Raw genomic sequence first — 21,002 nt, forward strand, 5'->3', positions numbered from 1 at the left:
TTAATGATTATTGATTGTATCATAAATTAAACTATTGTTTTTTTTGTTTGCTTCAGATATTTCGACCTTGACCTCATTTACATAAAACATGGCCGAATTTTCTGTCAACACAAAATTTTGAGATTCTGGGAGAATACTATCAAAATGTCATAAAATTTCGCAATATCGTTGTGTTTTTGTCCAAGCAGGAGGTGTGACAGGGTACACTTTAAAAGTGTGTTTAAGAATACCTTTGTAAGGAATGCGAGATCATTCAGAACCTCCTGCAAATAAGGAAGCAAATGTTGGGTGTTGTTGCCAAAAAGGTCGTGGCCCAAGGCCAGCCACAGAAAATGCATGTGGATTCATTCATGTCAATGGTAATGGTTGCACCAGAGCAAATGACGATTGGGATGTTGCTGACTGTTCCTGCTCAGGTATTCGTCAGGAATACTGCAATGGTTGTAAGACAATGGGGTGGCAACCAACAGGATTAATTTGTGATATGAATACGAACACAAAAAACGGTGACAACAAAATCATTCCATCCAAATCAACGCCTAATTGTTTCGACAACCAGGAATCATGTGAAGAGATTCCAACTGTTAGCTTGTTTGGAAACCATGTCCATCAAGATGTGGATCTTCTCAAAGCGCAGATTGCAAAGACTATAGACCGTGATCCTTTCAAAGTTGCCTCGCAGACTGTCTGTGATGATGGTCACAAAACAGACACATCTTTGGGTCTCTTGAAATGTGATCCTTTTCACACAGAAAAGACTGTTTCATCTTTAAGTGGTAAAAAAGTAGACCACAATCACTTTACGAGTAGTTCTGGTGTAAAAAAAGAGGGTCAAGACCAGCAAGACAGTGAAAGTTCTCAAACTTTTCCGCCAAAGGATTCAGAACTGTCGTCTAGTTTGCCAAATTTAGCTACTCTTCTCAATGATTTCAATAACGCTAATGAAAGCTGTGCAAAGAACTTATTCAATGGCAGAATTTCAAGATCAGGTTCAACTGGCTCTCCACAATTGGTTGGCCAAGTGCAGCGCCAAGAAATAGACTTGTCTCCAGAGAGGAGATGGGGACGACATCCGAGCCCCGATGATCTTTCTCCAGACATTGCTAATGGTCTAGATCACAACTTCTCAAGCCCAGATGTTTCTCATTCGGAGGAGTTTGATGGAGAAAGAAGATTCAATGGATTGTTGACATCAGGTGATGCAAGTAAATCACCGGATACAATTTCTCAAAGATCTGCATCCAGTTTTATATCTGATGGTGGAGGCGGGTCTCATTGTGATGAACAATCTCAGCCACTTGTTAGGAGGAAGAACAAAGAATTAACCTTGTGTGTTAATCCCTCTAATAGCCGGCTCTCAAAAGTGTTGGAGAATATTCCATTAATCTATATTCCCCATACCAAACAGCTGTTATCAGCTGGTACAAGTAATCAAACTGTGGCTACTGAAAGACGGACCGGGACAGAAAGCGTTGATGCTGTCTCATTGAATCAGGATTTAGAAGTGGGTCAGTTAGATTATGCTGGCAGTTTATGTGCCGAAACAGGTAGCCAGTGTGGAATGACCGGGATAACAGACCCGGAGTTCATGGACATTCTTACCAACACTGATCTTGATACCATTGATAAGTTAGAAGGTCCAAGAGATGCTCTGCATCGCACGAATACCTCAGGGTCACTGTCGCGTACAGATGCATCCTCTTTCTCAAGTATTTCCAGCATTAGCACTGGAACGGATTTCTCAATCTCCGCTGCTTCCTTGGGAGATGATTATCTGGACATGAAAGCCAAGGCGCTTGTGATTGACACGGATGAGGCGGGTTTTATGGATGTGAATCTCCATGCCAGGAATACTTATGAGAAATCTCACAGCCATACGAGTTCATTGGATAGCGGGATAGATGAGAAAATAGCACAAGGTATTCAGGGGGTGAAATCAAAGAGAAGAGGATTGACAAGTTTTTTATCAAGGTAAGCAGCATAAGTCAGTAATTATTGCCTGTTAGATTGATTGATTGATGATCAGTTCATGCAATCAGTCAGACTCAAACTTATTTTGTTATAACTTGTTGTAGTCTGACTAGTGAATGAATTGTACAACTGGCATGACTGGTATCATTCATAAAGCATGCTGAAACCCTAAAAGAGGCCAAGCCAGAGAACGCCCTTGGTTGAGATAACTCCATTGGAATTCCCTGGAAAGCACATCAATAAAATTCGTTTCTAAAGAATAGTGATTGAGGAATTAGTGTACAAAATGAGGTAAGTTGTTTACCATCCATTTGTACAGGAGTTTGAGTCAATTCTCTTCAAAGAACAATCTCACATTTCGATATTTGTGCTGGGTTTTCAACCTCGCCATGCCAGCTTGCAGTCATTCCCGATTCCACATTTGTGACCCATCACAGCAAAACCAGGCGCATGTCGCACAGAAGATGAGCCTAAATGCACCAGGAGATAATGGAAGAAATTGATGTGCTCATATTTCACAAAAGGCAGACAACAGAGAAATGAACAAGCGGTCTGTCTCAACCTGCCAAGCTCAGAGCGACATGCACCTGGTTTTGCTGTGACGGGTCACATTTTAGGATTCTCCCATGAAAGTTGAAATCTTTTGTGGAAGCGTCCATTTCAGATTTCAAGTTAGCCTTATAAGTGGGAACAAACCGTCGACACCCTTCCAATCACCACTATAAGACAACATCATCGTCTAATGGGCCGCTCCAGGCCAGTCGATTTGGTGCGCATGCGTACTACGGAAAACTTAGCAGACTTGAAATCTATCATGGACTTGGCCAGTAGAAAGCATGATTTCTTCGCGAAAAAGAAAAAATTACCCTCTTTTGTAGCTACATGTATGTGGATGGAGATTAAATGCTTTTAGATTCGTAACAGGGTGTCGGCACACTTTTGATGAAATCTCGGTCTGAACAGCGGCTACACGGCATAAAAATCCATCGGTACCACTAGGTGTTTTGGAAAAATTAAGAATGAGGCGATCTCGTGAATGGGCAAATCGCAATGCATTGTTGTCCGACATTTGCATGCAAAACATTCACCTGGGCGTGGAGGTTTTCTGGTTCTGCCCTGAGTTTCTTTCGTTGATGGTATACTGATAGTGAAACAGACTCAAGGTGGTGATTCACTGTGTCCTTTCTTGCATGTTGACACCTATTCTCGAGCTATGAACAGCATGTTTCGATACCAGTGTGTCCCTAAATGTGAAATCAATATTGCAAGGATGGCCAAGCTAGCCATGGAAACGCTGCTATTCGCATGTAAATGGCCTTGGCTGAGGTGAGTGACTGACTAGGGACAATATGAAGAATTGGCATTGGATTGGACAGGTATTGCTGTTGATAAAAAAACTACAAAATACAACATTGAGTGACAATGAAAAGCATTTCATAATGCAATTGGGAGGAAACTTGAATGTTGTTTAGTGCCAACATATATCACTCTAATTTTTTTGGTTTACCATCAGGTTGGTCACAAAAATACATTTTAAAGTTTTTGGTTTGTCAATTTTGATGCTGTAACTTATTTCTTCAAATTTATTTCAATTCAATATCGATATCGGTAAAATCTCAAATTCGATTTCATATTAAATGCATTTGAGGAATTTAAGAATGTATTTTGAGACCTTTCTGATGATAAACCAAGTAAAAACTTAGTTTACTGATAAATTGAGAGTCAGGAGATCAGTGGCGTAGTGGTTAGAGCACCGGCCGGGCTCATAATCAGGAGGTCATGGGTTAGATTCTTGGAAGGGTCACCGCTGTTTCGTCTTTGTGTCCTTGAGCAACGCACTTTACCCTACTTGCTTACTCTACCCAGGAGTAAATGGGTACCTGGCTGGCAGGGATGGCGAACTATGAATGTTAGTCCTGAGCGCTGTATAGCTGCAGCCCGGACCTGTGATACTCCCATAAAGTAGAGCTTGAATCAGGAAGTTACAGGCCAATGGTAGGGGTGCGAAGCGCTTTGAGGGGCTGAAACTAGTTGGATTTAGCGCTATATTAGTCTCATGATTATTATTATTTAGATAATGTGTCATTGCCTTCTGAATGTGTGGACAGTGTATCCATGATATCAGAGGGTACCACTGTAATCCAATGTTAAGGCAGACAGGCCACTTTTGCCTTTGCTGATTCTGAAATTTTGGGGCAGTGAGGCTAAGGGGAAGGCAGTGCAGCCATTGCCCCTGTTGCCTTGGCTAGTGTTGAGCTGGTCTTTTGGTTATATTGTCTTATTCACAGTGACCTGTCCACAATCACAAGCAGATCCCATTCAATTGGCCCCACCCATTCATGCTTTCTCACTTGAGTTTGATTTTGCCTTATGCCCAGTGATGGGCTCAGTACACTGACAATATATGTCCGTGTACATTTTTATACATTTTCGTGATTTAAAATAAATTCGATGCTGGGATTTTCATCAAATTTTGCAGAAGTGTAGTCCTATATCTTGTCAATGTCATAAAAGAATTTGAATAAGTTCCAATGATTCTATATTGTTTTATTAGCGTTTTCGTGAGACATGTCAGAATACACCACCTGAAAATGGACCACCAATGGCGCGCAAACAATAAGCAGAAAGCGCCATTTCGAAAGCGTCGCCTGTCGCCGAACCATCTAAGTAGCTATTTGCCGAATCATTAGCGCGTACACCACGACAAAGCCGAGCTTTTAACAAGCCGGGCGAATTTGGACCATCAAGCTTGATGGGACAAATTCGCCGGCAATTTGTATCGGCAATGGATTGCCAAACCAATTTGTCGTGGCAATGTGGTTGTGTACGTGCAATTGGTCCACCAATATTTCGTGGTGTACGCGCAGCTATTGCGGGCCGTGTTTAGTGCCTTTGAGAGAATATATTTCCGACCCCGTAAAATCTAGAAAAGGAGTTCCTATTTCAAATGCGACCAGAATCATGTTACTTGATATTATTTAGAATAAAAAAAGCCTACAATGACGTTTTCAAACGAATTAACTAACATTCCAGGCAGTATAATTCAGGCATGACACTATTGACAGGACTTTTTTAAGCATTTTGTCATATTTGTCCCACGATACCACTGAACAGTTGTTAGTCAAGTGATCTCAGCCCTGATGCCTTGCGCATGACCATGTTGTAGCACGATATCTCTATCTAGGCCATTGAGCAGAAATTGATTACACTTGGCCTCGTTTCTAAGTTATTTGCAAATAAGTGTCAGAATGCAGATTGGGCACACGATCTTCCAAGTAGAATGGCCTCAAGGGTCAGAGGGCAATGTCAGTTCAAGCATGGTAATGAGGTAGGCGTATCAGTGAGAACTTAGACATTCTTATGGATGTCTTGGATTATCGGCCTTCTTGGGGTTTGGACCCTCCAGCTTGTGCTGGTCCATTGAGTGATGAGGCTAGTGCAAAGTAAGTACAATGTATACTCTAAGACTTCAGTCCAAAGTGGAATTTGTGGTCATCAGTGTTGTGGGAAAGTGCACTGTGTTTCTGTGTGAATGAAATTAGGACAATTGACTTTTGGTGTTTACAGAAGAGTGCAAGGTTTAGTTTGTAGCCCATGACATTGGGGGGGGGGCTCTTTCTCAATAGATCCATCAGCACAGCATCTTTTTTACCGTAGGGGAGTCTAATACCGCAGTGGCAGTGGCACTTTTCTTAACCAGTACTATGAACTTGAAACTTAGTACACAGGACCCCCAGGTCAGGTGACCTCGGACACTGAATTTCAGTCCGGTCTGATTCTTTGGCCACCTGGCGGCAAAAAGTTAAAACCCAAAAAATGTGATATCTCTCTTACATGTAATGTAGTTATAAGTGACTCGTTTTCGATAAAATTTTGATGGTGCATGTAGGTTTTCCTCGCAAGGATGCATCACATATCATAAGCTATGAACCTGACATTTGGTACACATGAATCCCTACGTCATATAACCTCCTACCGAATTTTGGTCGATCTGATTCTTAACTTGGCCACCAGGGGGCCAAAGCTAAAAGCTGAGCTGGAGTCAGTATTGTTGTTGCTCAGCTGCTTTCCATAATGACCAGCAGTTCAAATTCCTCAGTCTATCGTGTGCCACCTCCAGTTCCCCGTGGCACAGCTGTTATCTTTAGCGTTCAGTTGCCATCAAGACCAATTCATACCAGTTCGCCCACACCACTCTCCCTGGAGTCATGAATTCACAGCCTCTGAATTCTCAGTTCTAGTTAGTGATATGTTTTCGATAATATTTTTATGGTAGGGTCTCTGAGCAAGGATACATCACATACCGTACGGGTTTTTGATTTGACCTACTTTTCAAGGTCACAGAGGTCAATGTGGTAAATTGGCAGTTTGAGTGCAACTATGGCACGTTTCAAAACAACTTTAAACTTGGTACACATGATCCCCTACGTCAGATAACCTCTGACACCGAATATCGGATTTGGAATATCGAATTGATCTGATTCTTGTCTTGACGACCAGGGGGCCAAAACACACGAGGTAAAAAGTGCAACATCTTGCTTATTAGTGAGTTGTTTTCGATGATATTTTTATGGTAGGTACTCCAAGCACGGATACATCAACATGCCTTAGGTCAGATTTTTCCTTCAACACCAAATTTCGGTCCAGAATGATTCTTGACTTGGCCACCAGGGGATACATCATGTGTCATTATTATAGACCCCACATACAACAAATGTGGGGTCTATATTGAGATTACTAGGAGAAGGTACTAGGCTTCTGCATTCTTCCCAGGTTATATTATGGAGGTAGTCCAGCAAAACTGCTATTTCAACGGAAAAACTGTCAACCCTGTCCCATCAAACTAAACTCGATCTAGTGCACCTGGCAAAGATTTTTTCGAAATTCGGATAATTTTGATGACTTTGAAGCGTTTTTATGCGCCGATTTTCTGATTTGCTTTCAAATCTCCGACGCGATTCTGTCAATCACACGTACATTAGCATAAGCTCCGCCCCGTAATGGTGACGTCATATCCTCATGCATCATGGCGGCGGTATCTCTTAGTCGAAGTGGCGAGCTGTTGAGTATTTTGAGCAAAGAACGACAGTTGAATGTAGGAATAAAATAAAGGAATAGCCTTAAATGCTTATCGATGATCCATCCTGCCCATCTGAAAAGGTTAGGGTGCTGTTTAAATGTTATTGAGCGTGTGATTTTGAGAAAGCGCGAGCGTGTTTGTCCGGAAATAGATCATCCGCGAAACGGAATAGACTTCACTCCTCCATACGTGTACTGTGTGGGCCCGTGGGGGCTATCAAATTTGCTGACAAGCAAATTTCAAATTTCGAGTATTGATTTTGATTTCTACCAGCATGTTTCTTAACCAGCATGAATTCCTAACTACTAAATATCTATACGGTGAGCACAATGGCCCCTGGCCTTTTCATTAGCCAAATTGAACTGGGATGTTTTAAAATAACTTTTAAAATAGGATTATTATGTACATATTATGCCAATAACAATGACGAATGATAGTGAAAATTCAAATTCCCATTATGTGTCCGTGTATGTTAGTATCTACATGTATCTGGTTTCGGTATGTCTAATATTAGACCTAATGACATAAAATGATCATGATTAGATTTTTGCATTAGGCCTTGTATGATATCACGGGGTGACCATGGACTTGAACTTGGTGTTGATTGCAATCGACACAACTAACAGCTCAAGACGTCTTGTGACGCAAAAGTTGACAGTGAACATCGATTTCTAAGTTTTCATCTTCTCTGGGGTGTTGAAGTGAGGATTGAGTTGTGATTAATTAGGGTAACCTAATTACAATGCAATAGTTGTCTCAATTATCAATTATCATTGGTGTCATTAGTCATGTTAGTGTTCTGTCAATGGATGGTGGTTTGTTCCATATTGATAATAGCAGAATGGCTCTCATAAGTTTGTTTGTCGAGGAAATCAATATGAAAAGGTAGGAATTGATGTTAAATTTGTCACCGATAAAGGAACTACTAAAATAAAAACTCACATTATCTTTCTGTACATTTTGTAGTACATGTACATGTATGTACAGATGTCATGTGGCATATTTAATACATGGTATACAGAATAGTCATTGAACAGAATCTTTTCTCTTCTTGTTTCTTCATCATCAATAAAATCATCATCATCATCATCATATTTTGGTTTTGTAACTGTTCTCCGGTTTTGTCAACACTACTTGTTTTCTCGCACGAGGTAGCTTTCACACGTGTGTACTGTATATACTACTAACTAAATATGTCCTTAAAATTGATGTACATTTAATTACACCTGTCCGGATTTGGAATAGACTTGATATTGGTATTGCTGGGTTCTTGTTTGATGTCAGAAGAGCAATGACCCCAGTATTGGCCATATTTCCTCTAGCATTTCAAGCTGTGTATGTGGTCCCGTTTTGGCCAAGGGCAAGGCCCCAATTATCTGGGTTGCAGTCCAGCACTTTTTTTCTTATGTGTGGCGATGCATTCGTTTTAATAGCGAAAGCAGAGGATTTTGCAAATGTTGTTGTTTGATATACATGTATGTACTTTTTTGAGGTCTTACCCAAAAAATCGTAAAATAAAAAACAGGTGTTTTTGTGAGAGAAAACAGGTCTAAGACTTTGCATAAATAATTTTTGGGGGTGGGCAAATGCAGGATAGATGGGCAGACTAGATTTTTGGATAAGAGTGACAAATATATGCAGATTACTGGCCCGTTATCTATATTTATAAATTGAATTCTGCTCATGACTAAACTGATTCGGGAGTACACAGAATAGGTCTTTGAATGGAATTCAATTGACCCATAATGAACCGTTCCCTACATGCATGGTTTGTAGGCCTACTAAATCCAAGTACATGTACTTAAAATGTGTGGGCCGCATTATCAAACAAATAGTTCATGTTCATATTCATTGAGCGCTGTTAGTGTTAGGTCTTGTTGAGTGTGTTGTCTGCATGGAGGTCGAGACAGCACACAGCTATTCCTAGTAGCATTTTGAGTCTTTTAGGCTCAGAGGTTTGATTTTTCTGCGGTGATCTTGGTTTCGATTGCAGTGTCTTCACATGCCTTCAGATGGTTGAGGAATTGTTAAACTGTGTTGGGTAAGTGCATGGTCGTGATTGAACTTTCCATTACAATATAAATGTACATGATTGTTCATTTTAACTTAAGTGATCCTGGGGACTTCCTGATTACACAATTCATGATCGATAGATATCAGAAATCAATTGTACGATGTCTGTTAATACTGTTGATGTTCAATTCTAGATGACAAAGTCTGGTTTTTTAAAAATTTTCCTTCAGATGCGGGTTCTTTGGTTCTGGACATACTTTCTGTTCTGTGTATACCTGATCATTTGTCTCAGATACCTCACATGCCAAATTTGTGAAGGAGAAGGAGCATGTGAATGGTACTCGTGATCTGTTGAGATTGGGGTGTGACTGTCGTTGTTGACTTTAAAACCTCATTCAGATGAGGGACAAGCTGTGGTAAAGACTCAGTGTATTGCAGACAAGCAATTTTTATCTCAGTGATATTATCGCAAGTGACAAAAAATGTACGTCTGGGTGGATCATTGCCGATGCCTGCGATAAGAATCAGTCATCGCTGTAATGTACAATCTTGACATCGCTGTTATGTACAATCTTGTCATCGCTGTAATGTACAATCTACGATACAATTGTTTTAAAAACAACTCTTGTATTATTTTATTGCAGATCGCTGTGCAAAGGGGTTCAATACCCTGCAGACAAGTGATCATTTGTATTGCACATTGCAGCAATAGTATTGCCAGCAGTGTGATAAAAATCACTTGGCTGCAGTCTACTGAGAGTGAGATTAGAAAGATATCATTTCCATTGTGTCATGAGAGATACATTGTTATAGATGCCTATCCTTTTCCAGGATTTCCTGATCAATTGTTGACACAATGTGATACATTTAACTTGTACATGTAATTAGCCAGTACTGTAGGCCATCATACAACTTCAAATATCAATCAAATGACTGCATTTCCAAGAATGTAGATCAAGCCCTAGGGATGAGTATTCCACACAGTTCTCTCTTGACATGACTGCGCAACCCCCCCCCTCCCCCATGCAAAAATGTAGACTATGTCTATGATCATTCTTTGCCATCCCAATGCCATCTTGCATTTTTTTGGTAAAATAGCTCATAGTAATTGATAATATTTTGAGGGGGTTTGCCAGCCTGCACGTTTAGAAAGATTTGGAAAGTTGCCAAATATACATTTTCTGGTCATCTTGAGGGATTTGATTAGGAGTAGTTCTTTGCTTCTGGGGAAAGGGATCCTAAATCCACCACTGCTAGCAGTTGGATGCCCCCCTGGAGTTATTCCGGACAACGGGGACACCCTTGAGTGAACTATAAAAAACACCAACGATGGCAATCCCTGTTCTAAAATGCCAAACAACAATTTCTCTTTTCAGAAATATATTTTCAAGAAAATCGAAGGACGCTGCCAAACTTCCCGACCAGGCCAGCGCCCCAGGTTGGAAACTTTTTGGAAAGATTCCACCCAAGCAGACGGCGGAAAAAGATGCCAGGAAAATATCGGAGGAATATCAGGCCAAGGTGAAGATCTGCCAGCAGTCTCCCACGAGGACGAGGAAGCGTGATATTGAGGTGCTATCGACGACGGCCCTGATTCTTGAGAATCGGCCGATGTGAGTTCATTTCCTTCTCTTCAACTTCCTCTCTCTGTTAAGCTTGGTGTAAAATGGCAGTATGTATGCCACTACTGTTGGAGTTGGGGTTATTGGCCTAAATGCCTCCTTCAGGGTAGGAGTTCGCTGTGAGTAGCTGTCCACTTGGCTTGGGTCTTTTCTTGACCTGTCAGGTAGGTAAGTACAGGGACCTCATTCGAAGGAAAAAGTAATTCCTGTCTTTTCAGATGAGGGTCAGGGCCATACTTTTAAGTACATGCCCACATATTTCCAATTTTCAGGAGCTCCTCCCCCTTATGCAAAGAAATTTGTAAAAATGTACATCGTATGCCAATTAACCCCCCAAGTTCTTGACCCCTTTCACCATCAGATGTGTACATGTACGTCATGAAAAAGGTTTGACCCCATATATGACCGAAGGCTGATGTCAGAAACATAGGCTGAGCCCACGGCATAAATCAGCCATTTTTGTCTTCTGTGGAAAGTGGCAAATTACAGTGAAGTGTTGCCCAAGAGCGCAAGTTGTGTGTCAATTGTGTTTCGAAACCCGAGATGTTTTGGTTAAAAGCCTGGCACCTAAAAACAACCAAAGAAAGACCACAGATGTAATGTTCTACTTCTGGGCAGAGAAATTAATTGAAAATAACAATGCCTGTAATTTACATTACAACTGGACTTGATTAAACTCATTGATTGATGACCTAAAAACAATAAAAGAATGGTGGATGTAGACATAATTAGAGAATCAATTCCCCAGATTGTTGATAATCAGACAGGCCTGCCAGCTTGCCAAGCAACTCGGAAAGGAAAAGTTACAGCACTCGGTAAAGTCGGAAAAGTGTGTTGTTGGTTAGTCTTTCAACTGATTAGTGTTGTGTTCATCTGGTAATAAATACATGTAATAAGGTTCTCCAAGCATGATTTGCATCACAAATATCGAGAAATATTCATACAGTAAAAAAAAAATTCTTATGGATAGCCATCAAATTCGAAAAATATATGCACAGATTGATTTTTCACGTTCAGTTGCACAGAGTTACTACACAGAGTATTAACCTGTGAACGTGTATTACTGCAAAATTTAGTGCAGATTGTGTCATATTGTCCATGTTACAAGAGGAACACAGATTATTTTAGAAAATTTACTCTGGTGCGACCGTTTTGGCTGCTTTTCTTGTGAGGCAGCCATTCTCCCTCGCAATTGGCTCAAGCGGCACAAGCCTGGGCAGGTCGCTCGGTAAGTTGAAATGCCTGATATGATTCTCGGCAGTCTGGGGAACTGATTCTCCAGGGTGATGTTGGTCAATTTATAATTGAAATCATGCTGCCAAGCCTTTGAATCTAATCAAGCTTATCAAGATGTCATTACAGGGTGTGGTCGACGGCAATGATATTGTTCAGTGAACAATGTATCAATTTGATCGAGACCACCTTCCGACCTTCCGTTAAACTAATTTATCACAAGTGTGTTTTTTCTGCCGATGACATATAAAACTTTTCCAGCCTTTTATATCCTTTTTAGTGCAATGTACATTGCTACAGGTATTTTATTCTAAAACTTACAAACGTACGTAATATACATGTATTTATATAATTCATGTGAGCTTAAATTCAAAGGATACTTCTGTCTGCCGCGACAGTATGTGATTCTATCATTTAGTCACTTTCTTCCTCTCTGTTGTGGATAGAATTTTTTGATGCAGCAGAAGTTATTGTCTGCAACATTCCTGATAGTGCAGCTCCGGCTCTATGATGTGTGGGGAAACATGTCGATTGTTGTCGATGATAGAACTATCAAGGGACCACTCAGATGACTCTGCCATGGTTACATTGTACCTGTATTGAAGTCAAATCAATTGGTGATACTTATACATGTGTTCATGTACGTGCTGGTATGGATTTGGACTAATCATGTTGTACGAATGTTATATTTAGATTTGGGAGAAATTGATCGACCAAGTTGAATAGAACCTGTTAAAAACCGGTTTAAAATCCAACTTTTAGTCTAGACTTCAAAGAGATGATTCATTTCACAGTGAAAGAGTACCAGCACACCTTTGTCATGTTTGTGCTTTAACATAACACTGACAGAAGATCTTGAAAATCTGAAAAACAAGTGCAATTAGACACATCTAACAATGTTTTATGTGACATACTCTGGTAACATGATATACCTTAACGCAGGGCTTCCACCAGGATTCATATTGAGGGGGAGGCAAAGTGTGTTTTTTCACTCTTTTCATTTTTCGTTTTTTTAATGTATCTTTGCATTGTTTTCATCACAAATGTGACCCGTCACAGCAAAACCAGGCGCATGTCGCTTTGAGCTTGGCAGGTTGAGACGAACTGTTTGTTCATTTCTCTATTGTCTGCCTTTTGTGAAATATGAGCAAATCAATTTCTTCCATTTTCTCCTGGTGTCATTAAGGCTCATCTTCTGTGCGACATGCGCTTGGTTTTGCTGTGACAGGTCACAAATGTGCTCGAGAGGGTTCATAATCATATCCTCCTGAAACTTCTTTGAAGGTACATAAAACATACCCATCTTATTTCCTGATCTGCAATCGGTACCTTAGTTTTGGTTGATATGTAACAGGCGAAATGATATACCCAATAATTTACAGCCTTGACTATTTCGGATGAAGAAAAACAATAATTGCTCCCTTCTGAATCGGAATGTGCTCGGCTGAATTATATCTGTCATTCTGCCTCTGCCTTGGAATACTAATCAGAAACCTTTCGATAAATTTTACAGGCTGATTCACCATCAGTTGCTCTGAACCTTTGTGTTGAATTTATATTGCCAATTATTCTGTGTGTATTTTGCGGTTTTTCTTCACTGCATCTCAGTTTGTAACTTGTAAGTAATCAATGCATACTCTAGTTTCACCGATATGAGACCACTTCGATATTTCAAGAAACTAGAGATTATTTGAGGGACATTGTCGTATAGATGCCATTGAAGATGTACCATCTGATCAACAATTGGTTTGAAACACCAATTTGTCCGATGGTCATTTGTGTCCTTTGATTTCATAGTAATTATCAAAACAGTCTCAGATCGGTGAAACTAGAGTATTTAATGCTTGGTTAACTATAGTCCATTCGTAAATGTTATGTCTGCATTGTTTTGGGCTCTGGAGGGCAAACTACTGGTCGGATTACTTTGAAGTTTGGTCTTAATTGATCCTTGCCTCTTGTTCTTCTGATTTTCAAGAACGCTTTTCTGTTTTGCAGGAATCTCCCGCCCAAGTCTGCTGAAGAGGCTGAGCATCATCGCCAGGAATATGAGGCCATGGTGGAAGCTGTGAAGAAAAAAGGTAAAAATATCCATGATTATAAATGATATCATCATCCTTTGAACTGACCTTTTGATGCCCGTTTAATGGTATAAGAGGGTGCCACGTGCCCCAAATTACCAGAAGTAAAAAATAGTTTTTTTTGGGGAGTGGTAATTGACCCCCTCAAGCCTTTTCTGCACCCGTAAATGGTCAATTCTCCTTTTAAATGCCATAAATTATTTCCTGAAACTTCCTAATGTGTAATTTTCATGTGGCGACAGAGCATCAGAGACGTACTTTTTGGCAAATTTTGGCAGCAAACGCGATATGTGGGAAAAAACTTACATGTGGCAAAAATTACACATTTTATACAGTCATCATCATCGATCGACTGCGCAGCAGGCGGCCACAAGCTTCCTCCAACCAACCCTGTCCTGGGCCAATTCCTCAATTTGTTTTGGTTCCAGCAGTTTCTATTATGGGCATAGAGGAAGGGTGGTCTTTCCCCAGAATGAATAAACCAATTTAATTTCTTGATGTTTTCAAGCTAAGTGGTTTGATATATGATGACAGCTAGATCTGCTTTGAACTAATTGAAATCTGTCGTGTACCATAACTGCAATATCGATAGGATCTTGGCAGTTTATCTTAATTTTGTCTGTGTTTTGGCTCTCATTTAATCTGGAGGCAATAACTAATAAAGGGGAGGGCACTTGTAAATTTAAAGTCTATTTTAATAGCGTTTGCATGCGCAAAGGTGTGTTGGGGGGGGGGGGGAGAGGAATTGAAAAGATGATTTGAACATTATTATTTGACATAAAGCGTTATGTTCTATGGATAAGATATTCAGGTTAGAATTTATGACAGTTTATTGATTTTGAACATTATTACATTACTTTTGTCCAAATTTGTTTTATTATGCAGCATAATGAGATCAACTGTTCCATTGACTGCATACATGTACATCAGTATCAACTGACAATCCTTTTGTGTACATACACTGGTTGGAGTCTGGGCATGGAAAGGGGTCCAGAAAAATTGAAAAATTGTGCGTACGTACCGAATGAACTTAATACTCCATAAAGATGTCCAGTGATGACTTTCCGATGTCATGGTAAGTGCGTCATAAGATAACTTGCAAGGTGCACCACATGTTAAATGACAAATTGTTCTTGTTTGCAGAACTGAAAGAGGCCAAGCTGAAGAAGAAGCATCTTCAACACCAGTTGAGATTAGAAGAACAACTTGCTGCTGCTGTCAAAGTATGGAACAATGAAATCCTGCCAAACTGGGAAAATATGTAAGTACAGTAAGATTCAGTTAGTTTGCCATTTTTAGAACTTTATTGGTGTTGTGTGATATGAAGAACTTTTTTCTCTTCTTGACGAGTTATGATCAAAACCACAGTATAATTGGGTCAACCTAAACAGCGTCCACCAGGTTAAGAAGCAAGTTTAAAGTCAACAAAATAAAATCTAATGGTCATAAATGAAATAAGCAGGACATTTTTCACATTTCCTGAATATTTAATGACATTTCACTGACATTTGTGTGCTGAATTAGCGAGTTGTTGTCTAAAATGAACCAGCGTCCACCACCCAGCCAGTCGGTGGCCATGTTGGATTTGACTAAGAGGAAATGATAGGGCTTCCCAATACTACAGGAGCCTTGTGATTTTCAACAATAACTCCCTTGTCTTACACCCAAATGTCATGAAATTTTTAGGAAATGTGTTTTATGGTGTACTTATTTCATTTATGACCATTGGATTTTGTTTTGATGACTTGATACCTGATTTTAAACCTGGTGGACGCTGTTTAGGAGTTTAGCAGTCCCTATTGTTTGTGTGTGTTCCTTCATGTGGTTTCTTTCACTGTTACAGGCGTGGATCAAAGAAGGCAAGAGATCTGTGGTGGTTGGGGATACCTCCAAGTGTACGAGGCAAGGTGTGGAAAATAGCCATAGGAAACGAATTAAATCTCACACATGGTAAGCAGAGTCGAATCTCTTATTTGTCCGGAAATAGAAAGATCCTACATGTAGCTGTCCACGGTGATTGTGGAACCTTTGACATGGTCGCTGTCCGGAAATGTCTTAAAGGGATACTAGAGGCAGCTGCTTGGCAGGCAAGATAAAGTTACACAATGTCGCCAATAGGGTTCTCTCCCATCTCACAGTTCGTCAAACTATTCAGGCTTGAATACATGTATTTAGCGCTGAATCTAACATGACCCAGTGCCCTGATACTGAGCATATTAGTCACCCGAAGATGGTCAATGTGACCCTGCTGCTCCTGCCTATAGTCCCCCTTTAAGCGTTTGCAGTGGTTAATAACAAATACACAAGCGTGTTTGATTGAAAAAAGGCCAACATGTCAATGCATGCTTTACTGCGTCACCAATTATACCAGTGGGGCGAGCCGTTGATGATGTGAGCTCATTGTTTGATGATATCACAAGAAGGCCAGTGATTTTTCAGCGTGCAAAAATAAACCTCAGTGCCGGTTAACAAACTTTGCTGATCATTCAATAGAAACTTAGATTGAATAAAGTACAGATTGCACTGTGCAGTAGTTGATTGAAAATGAAGGCCGATAATTTTTCTATGGGCGTAAAAAAGCTTGGGAACTAAACTTTGGTAATCATGTATTGATAAAATCGATGAAATGGCTGATTGCACTGTGCAGTACAGTGGAACCTCCCTTAGCGGACACCTCTCTATTAAGGACAACCTCTCCATTAAGGACACTAGTTTTGGTCCAAAATTGGTTGTTGCCATTGAGTTTGACCTCTCTATTAAGGACAGCACTTCTCAGTCCCAAGGGTGTCGTTAATAGAGAGGTTCTACTCTAGTTGATTGACAAAGGGATGCACATTCTGCATAATGTCAATCTATGTTGTCCACATGCTACATTTTCGATAGGAACTAGAAATAAAAAACACTAGTAGGCCCTATGATGACAGTTGTGATATACTGATAGGCAGCTGTTGAAACTTCTGTGGAATTATTCGTGCACTATATAAAGTCATGTACGAAATGTTTTATTTTATTTTCAGAATTATATGAAATATGCCTGAGCCGAGCCAAAGACAGATTGAAGATTATGGATGAAAATAACGGTGAATCTGAAACCGAAGGTAAAGTTTGCCCCAAAGCAACAACACTTTCTCGTCAGGTGTTACATCATAAGGAAATCGGGGGGTTAATGTTCGTTTCTCCAGCCCTGCACACAAACCTCTGAGGTATTCGCCCTCATTTGGTGAAGTACCAGCGCAGAAGTAAGTGCGACCAATCAGAGCGTTGCTTACATTTGTGTCAAGGAATTTCCAAAACGATAACCAAACTCGCATTCATTCTCCGGCGCAGTGGTTAGTAGTGATAGTAGTCCTACACTATGCTTGAATGTTATCGCTGCTTTGGAGAATGACTCGCATTGATCATGCTGACAAATAGAGAGCAATGTCTCCCTCGAGGTGCGCACTGCAACCTCGATTCTGAGAGATCTGAGTGCCGTTTTCATTCATAAAAATCATAAGGTGCAGTACTAGAACCGAGGTTGATAGTTTAGTCTCGGTGCTGACTCAAAGGTGATGTACGCCTGTACTTCACCAAATGAGGGCGAATGTCTCTGGGGTTTGTGTGCAGGGCCGGAGAAGCGAACATTAACCCCCGATTTCCTCAGGATGCAGGTGTTATGACCCTTTTCCATTGACTCGGTCCTATCTTGCTGCTTTATGGCAACATTTGCTTGAGCCCTAGATGAGTGAGATGGCTCGGTGTAGGAGCGTCAAGCTTGTAATCGGAAGGTCATGGGTTCGAGACCCACTTTGTACTTGCTACAGAAAGGTTTCTAGGGCATGAAAATCAAGCGCTTTGAGACTTCTGTGTGGTGTATTAAAAGCGCAATTAGATTTCTTTCTTTCATTTCTTAGTCCTGAAGAAGGCCTCCATGTTACCCTTTCACTGACCTGATAAACTATTTCTATGAGGAATTTTGTGCTGGTCTATCACTAAATAATTGAATGAGAATGACCACCAGACTGCAACTTTTCTTTCATAAAATTTGACAAGTAGTCAGAAATAATTTCCTGAAGACTTCCATCGTCAGTCTGCTGGTCTAGTCTTTAAAAGTTCTTCCCTATAGTATGTTGGAGTAAATGTATATCAGTAGCTATATAAATCTTATTCAAAACGTTTGTTGGAGCATTTTTGTTGCAGTTTGTGATAATGCGTGCCTGTCTATTCCAGAGCCGTCGTCCAATAAGGAATCGAGTGTGGAATTGATCAAACTTGACGTGTCTCGTACATTCCCCCAGCTGTGTATATTTCAACGGGGTGGACCGTACCACGATATGTTGCACAGCCTCCTTGGAGCGTACGCCTGTTACAGACCTGACGTGGGATATGTAAGTTTGTCGTAAACAGAGGGGTGGCGCATCATTTACGACTCCAACTCAGACTTCAATTTTAAGAGAACTTTACTCTCATCTAGTGACAACTTCGATTTAAATTAACTCTTCAGTGCCAAGATCGTACATGTACAATCTAAATTTTTAAGGTATTTTGGTTCCTCCAGACGACACCAGATGTCCCTAGCTACTCTAATGTGTTTTAATTGAAATTACCGGTACTGCAATATTTCATGTGTAAAAGTCTCTGGATTTGTTTGTGGTCAAATGAATGGGTGAATCTTGCATTCAATGCTGACACCCCCAGTGCACATCCTACGAGACTGTTGCCTGCACCAGAAGATAGGACACTAGTTCTGACCCCGAGACACCCATGTCAAGAAGAATCTTTGGGGACACAGCAACACCTTCAGATGACAAGCCACTTCATCTCCGCTGCAGGACAGAAGATGTAGCACAGGCAGACTGAATGCAGAAGAAGAAAAATACATTCAGTCATAAAAAAGGAGGCTTAGCCACTTAACTACTGGACATTTTTGACGTTATTCAGTTGACCACTGGACTCTCCAGTGTCATTCCTGGCAATGATGTAATGACGTGCAATGCGTCATGCATTGAAAAACATTGTGTCCTGACGTCATTAGACCAAAATTCCAATCTGCAGGAGTGTGAGTCTTTGCACGTCGGACCGAAATTTCAGGCTACAGTTGTGAAGTGGTTAAAGGTTAAAAATTGAACCCCACGTCACCTTGAACATCTTAAGTATCGTATTTCTGTCTTTTTGCAATTGCAGGTTCAAGGGATGTCTTTCATAGCTGCTGTGTTATTACTCAACATGGACGTAGCTGATGCCTTCATCTGCTTTGCTAATCTACTCAATAAGCCGTGCCAGGTGGCCTTTTTCAGAGTTGATGAGACACTGGTAAGTAGATGATGAGCTGATTTAAATGTAAAAGAATTCAGGGTTTTTTCAGAACTGGCAAAAATGCACCCGCGAAGTTCTTTCTAACAACTGCATGCATGTTGACGGTTGGGTTTTGATTTTGGGGCTTTTTTCTTCCACCTATTCAGGACTGCTCTGAAATCTGATAAAAGGTTTTGATTTTGGGGCATTTTTGTTCTACTGAACTAGATTTGTATAATAATTAGCTCTTTCAGGACTGCTCTGAAATCAGATTTGACACAGTTATTGTCAAAAAGAGTAAATATTGTCATTACAGATACACCTCACCGTTATGGAGATGAAGTTTGATTTGCTCAATCAGTTGCGGTCATGCCATTTAAGTGTTAGAAGAAGTTAAGATGTTCCTTAATATTCATCATGATTATCATCAAATCAGCCTTTAGTCAATAATAGTCTTTTGTCAATAATCTTCTCACAATTGTTTTCAGATGAAGACTTATTTCCTTACGTATGAAGAATTCTTCCAAGAAAACCTGCCAAAGTTGTTCGCCCATTTCCATAGGCAAAATCTCACTCCAGATTTGTATATTATTGACTGGTGAGTATATAGATTTTCTCAGGGAGCATATCAATGTCCAGTGTTATAAATTTACAGTTTCTGGTTGGACGGAAAGTAGTAGTTTGGTGTGGCACACAGAAGTTCCAATTGCCCTTCAAAAGTCTGATGTGCATAGTATTGTATAAAAGAAAGCCCTACAGGAGCCCTGTTCACTCGTGGCTCGGACCCTCGGCTAGTGGTCAAGAGGGTTCTAGGGTATTTCGTCCCCAGACATTTCATCCCCCAAACATTTTGCCCCCGGACAGTTAGATCCCAGAGTCCCTGGACTGTTAGTCCCCGGACTGTTAGTCCCCGGACTGTTAGTCCCCGGACTGTTAGTCCCCGGACTGTTAGTCCCCGGACTGTTAGTCCCCGGACAATTCGTCCCTAGGACTTTTTGTCCCCGAACATTTCGCCCCAATAATATATTTTATCCATATTTTCACCAGTTCAATATGTATTCATTTCTGAGTGGCGGTGATCTCTAGTTCAAAACCCAGAATTGGTTTGAGACTTTTGGCATTTCTCTTTGTCCCACTTGCCTTTAATACTCCAGCTATGGGAACCGGTTAGAAATGCTTTGGTTGAAGTGTTAAAAGAGCAGATCATCTGAGTTCTCCTTAAAGGTTTCAGAATAGACTAGGGTGAAAGTGTGAAGTCTGATGACACTTCTACCACAGCTCATATCAGACCAAACCCAAACTTTAACTCTTTAACTGTAACATTTCTCTTCCCAGTGACATCCAGGGCCTGGTTGTTAAAAAGCATGTTAGCTCATAACATCATGTTGACATGTTGTTACATGTATGTACATCAATGCACATGTAACAACATGTCAGCGTGATGTTATGAGCTAACATGCTCTCCAACAACTGGACCCAGTTCCAAGACTCTAATTATTATTCTTTCCGAAACATTTTCTTATATCAAAGTTGAATGTTGGTTGAACTTCTGTATCAACCCACAAGCTTAGTACCTGATTAGAAAGAATCCAATTCATGAATTTTTAATTCTTTTTCTAGGATGTTCACTTTGTACAGTAAATCCTTGCCACTCGATGTTGCCAGCAGAGTATGGGATGTGTTCTGCCGGGACGGAGAGGAAGTCTTGTTTAGAACTGCCCTCGGTAAGTG

At 40.5% G+C, this 21,002-nt stretch overlaps 1 protein-coding gene across 3 annotated transcripts in view; it reads left to right on the plus strand.

The window, feature by feature from the left end:
• Positions 1–99: 99 nt before the first annotated feature.
• The window catches only part of LOC135488895 (TBC1 domain family member 14-like), a 29,428-nt gene continuing 8,525 nt past the window's right edge, over positions 100–21,002 (plus strand). The window contains exons 1-10 of one of the 3 annotated variants that reach the window (XM_064773817.1): positions 100–1,971; positions 10,441–10,677; positions 13,915–13,997; positions 15,141–15,258; positions 15,841–15,947; positions 17,015–17,095; positions 18,207–18,364; positions 19,161–19,289; positions 19,760–19,869; positions 20,892–20,995. In XM_064773817.1, the coding sequence (XP_064629887.1) occupies positions 242–1,971; positions 10,441–10,677; positions 13,915–13,997; positions 15,141–15,258; positions 15,841–15,947; positions 17,015–17,095; positions 18,207–18,364; positions 19,161–19,289; positions 19,760–19,869; positions 20,892–20,995 (2,857 nt within the window). In that variant the 5' untranslated portion in view covers positions 100–241. Of the gene's footprint in view, positions 1,972–5,327; positions 5,415–8,948; positions 9,093–10,440; positions 10,678–13,914; positions 13,998–15,140; positions 15,259–15,840; positions 15,948–17,014; positions 17,096–18,206; positions 18,365–19,160; positions 19,290–19,759; positions 19,870–20,891; positions 20,996–21,002 lie in introns of those variants that run through there. The other 2 variants (XM_064773818.1, XM_064773819.1) reach the window with 2 other exon arrangements.

This window comes from Lineus longissimus, chromosome 6 (genome assembly GCF_910592395.1).
Source record: "Lineus longissimus chromosome 6, tnLinLong1.2, whole genome shotgun sequence".
NCBI lineage: Eukaryota > Metazoa > Nemertea > Pilidiophora > Heteronemertea > Lineidae > Lineus > Lineus longissimus.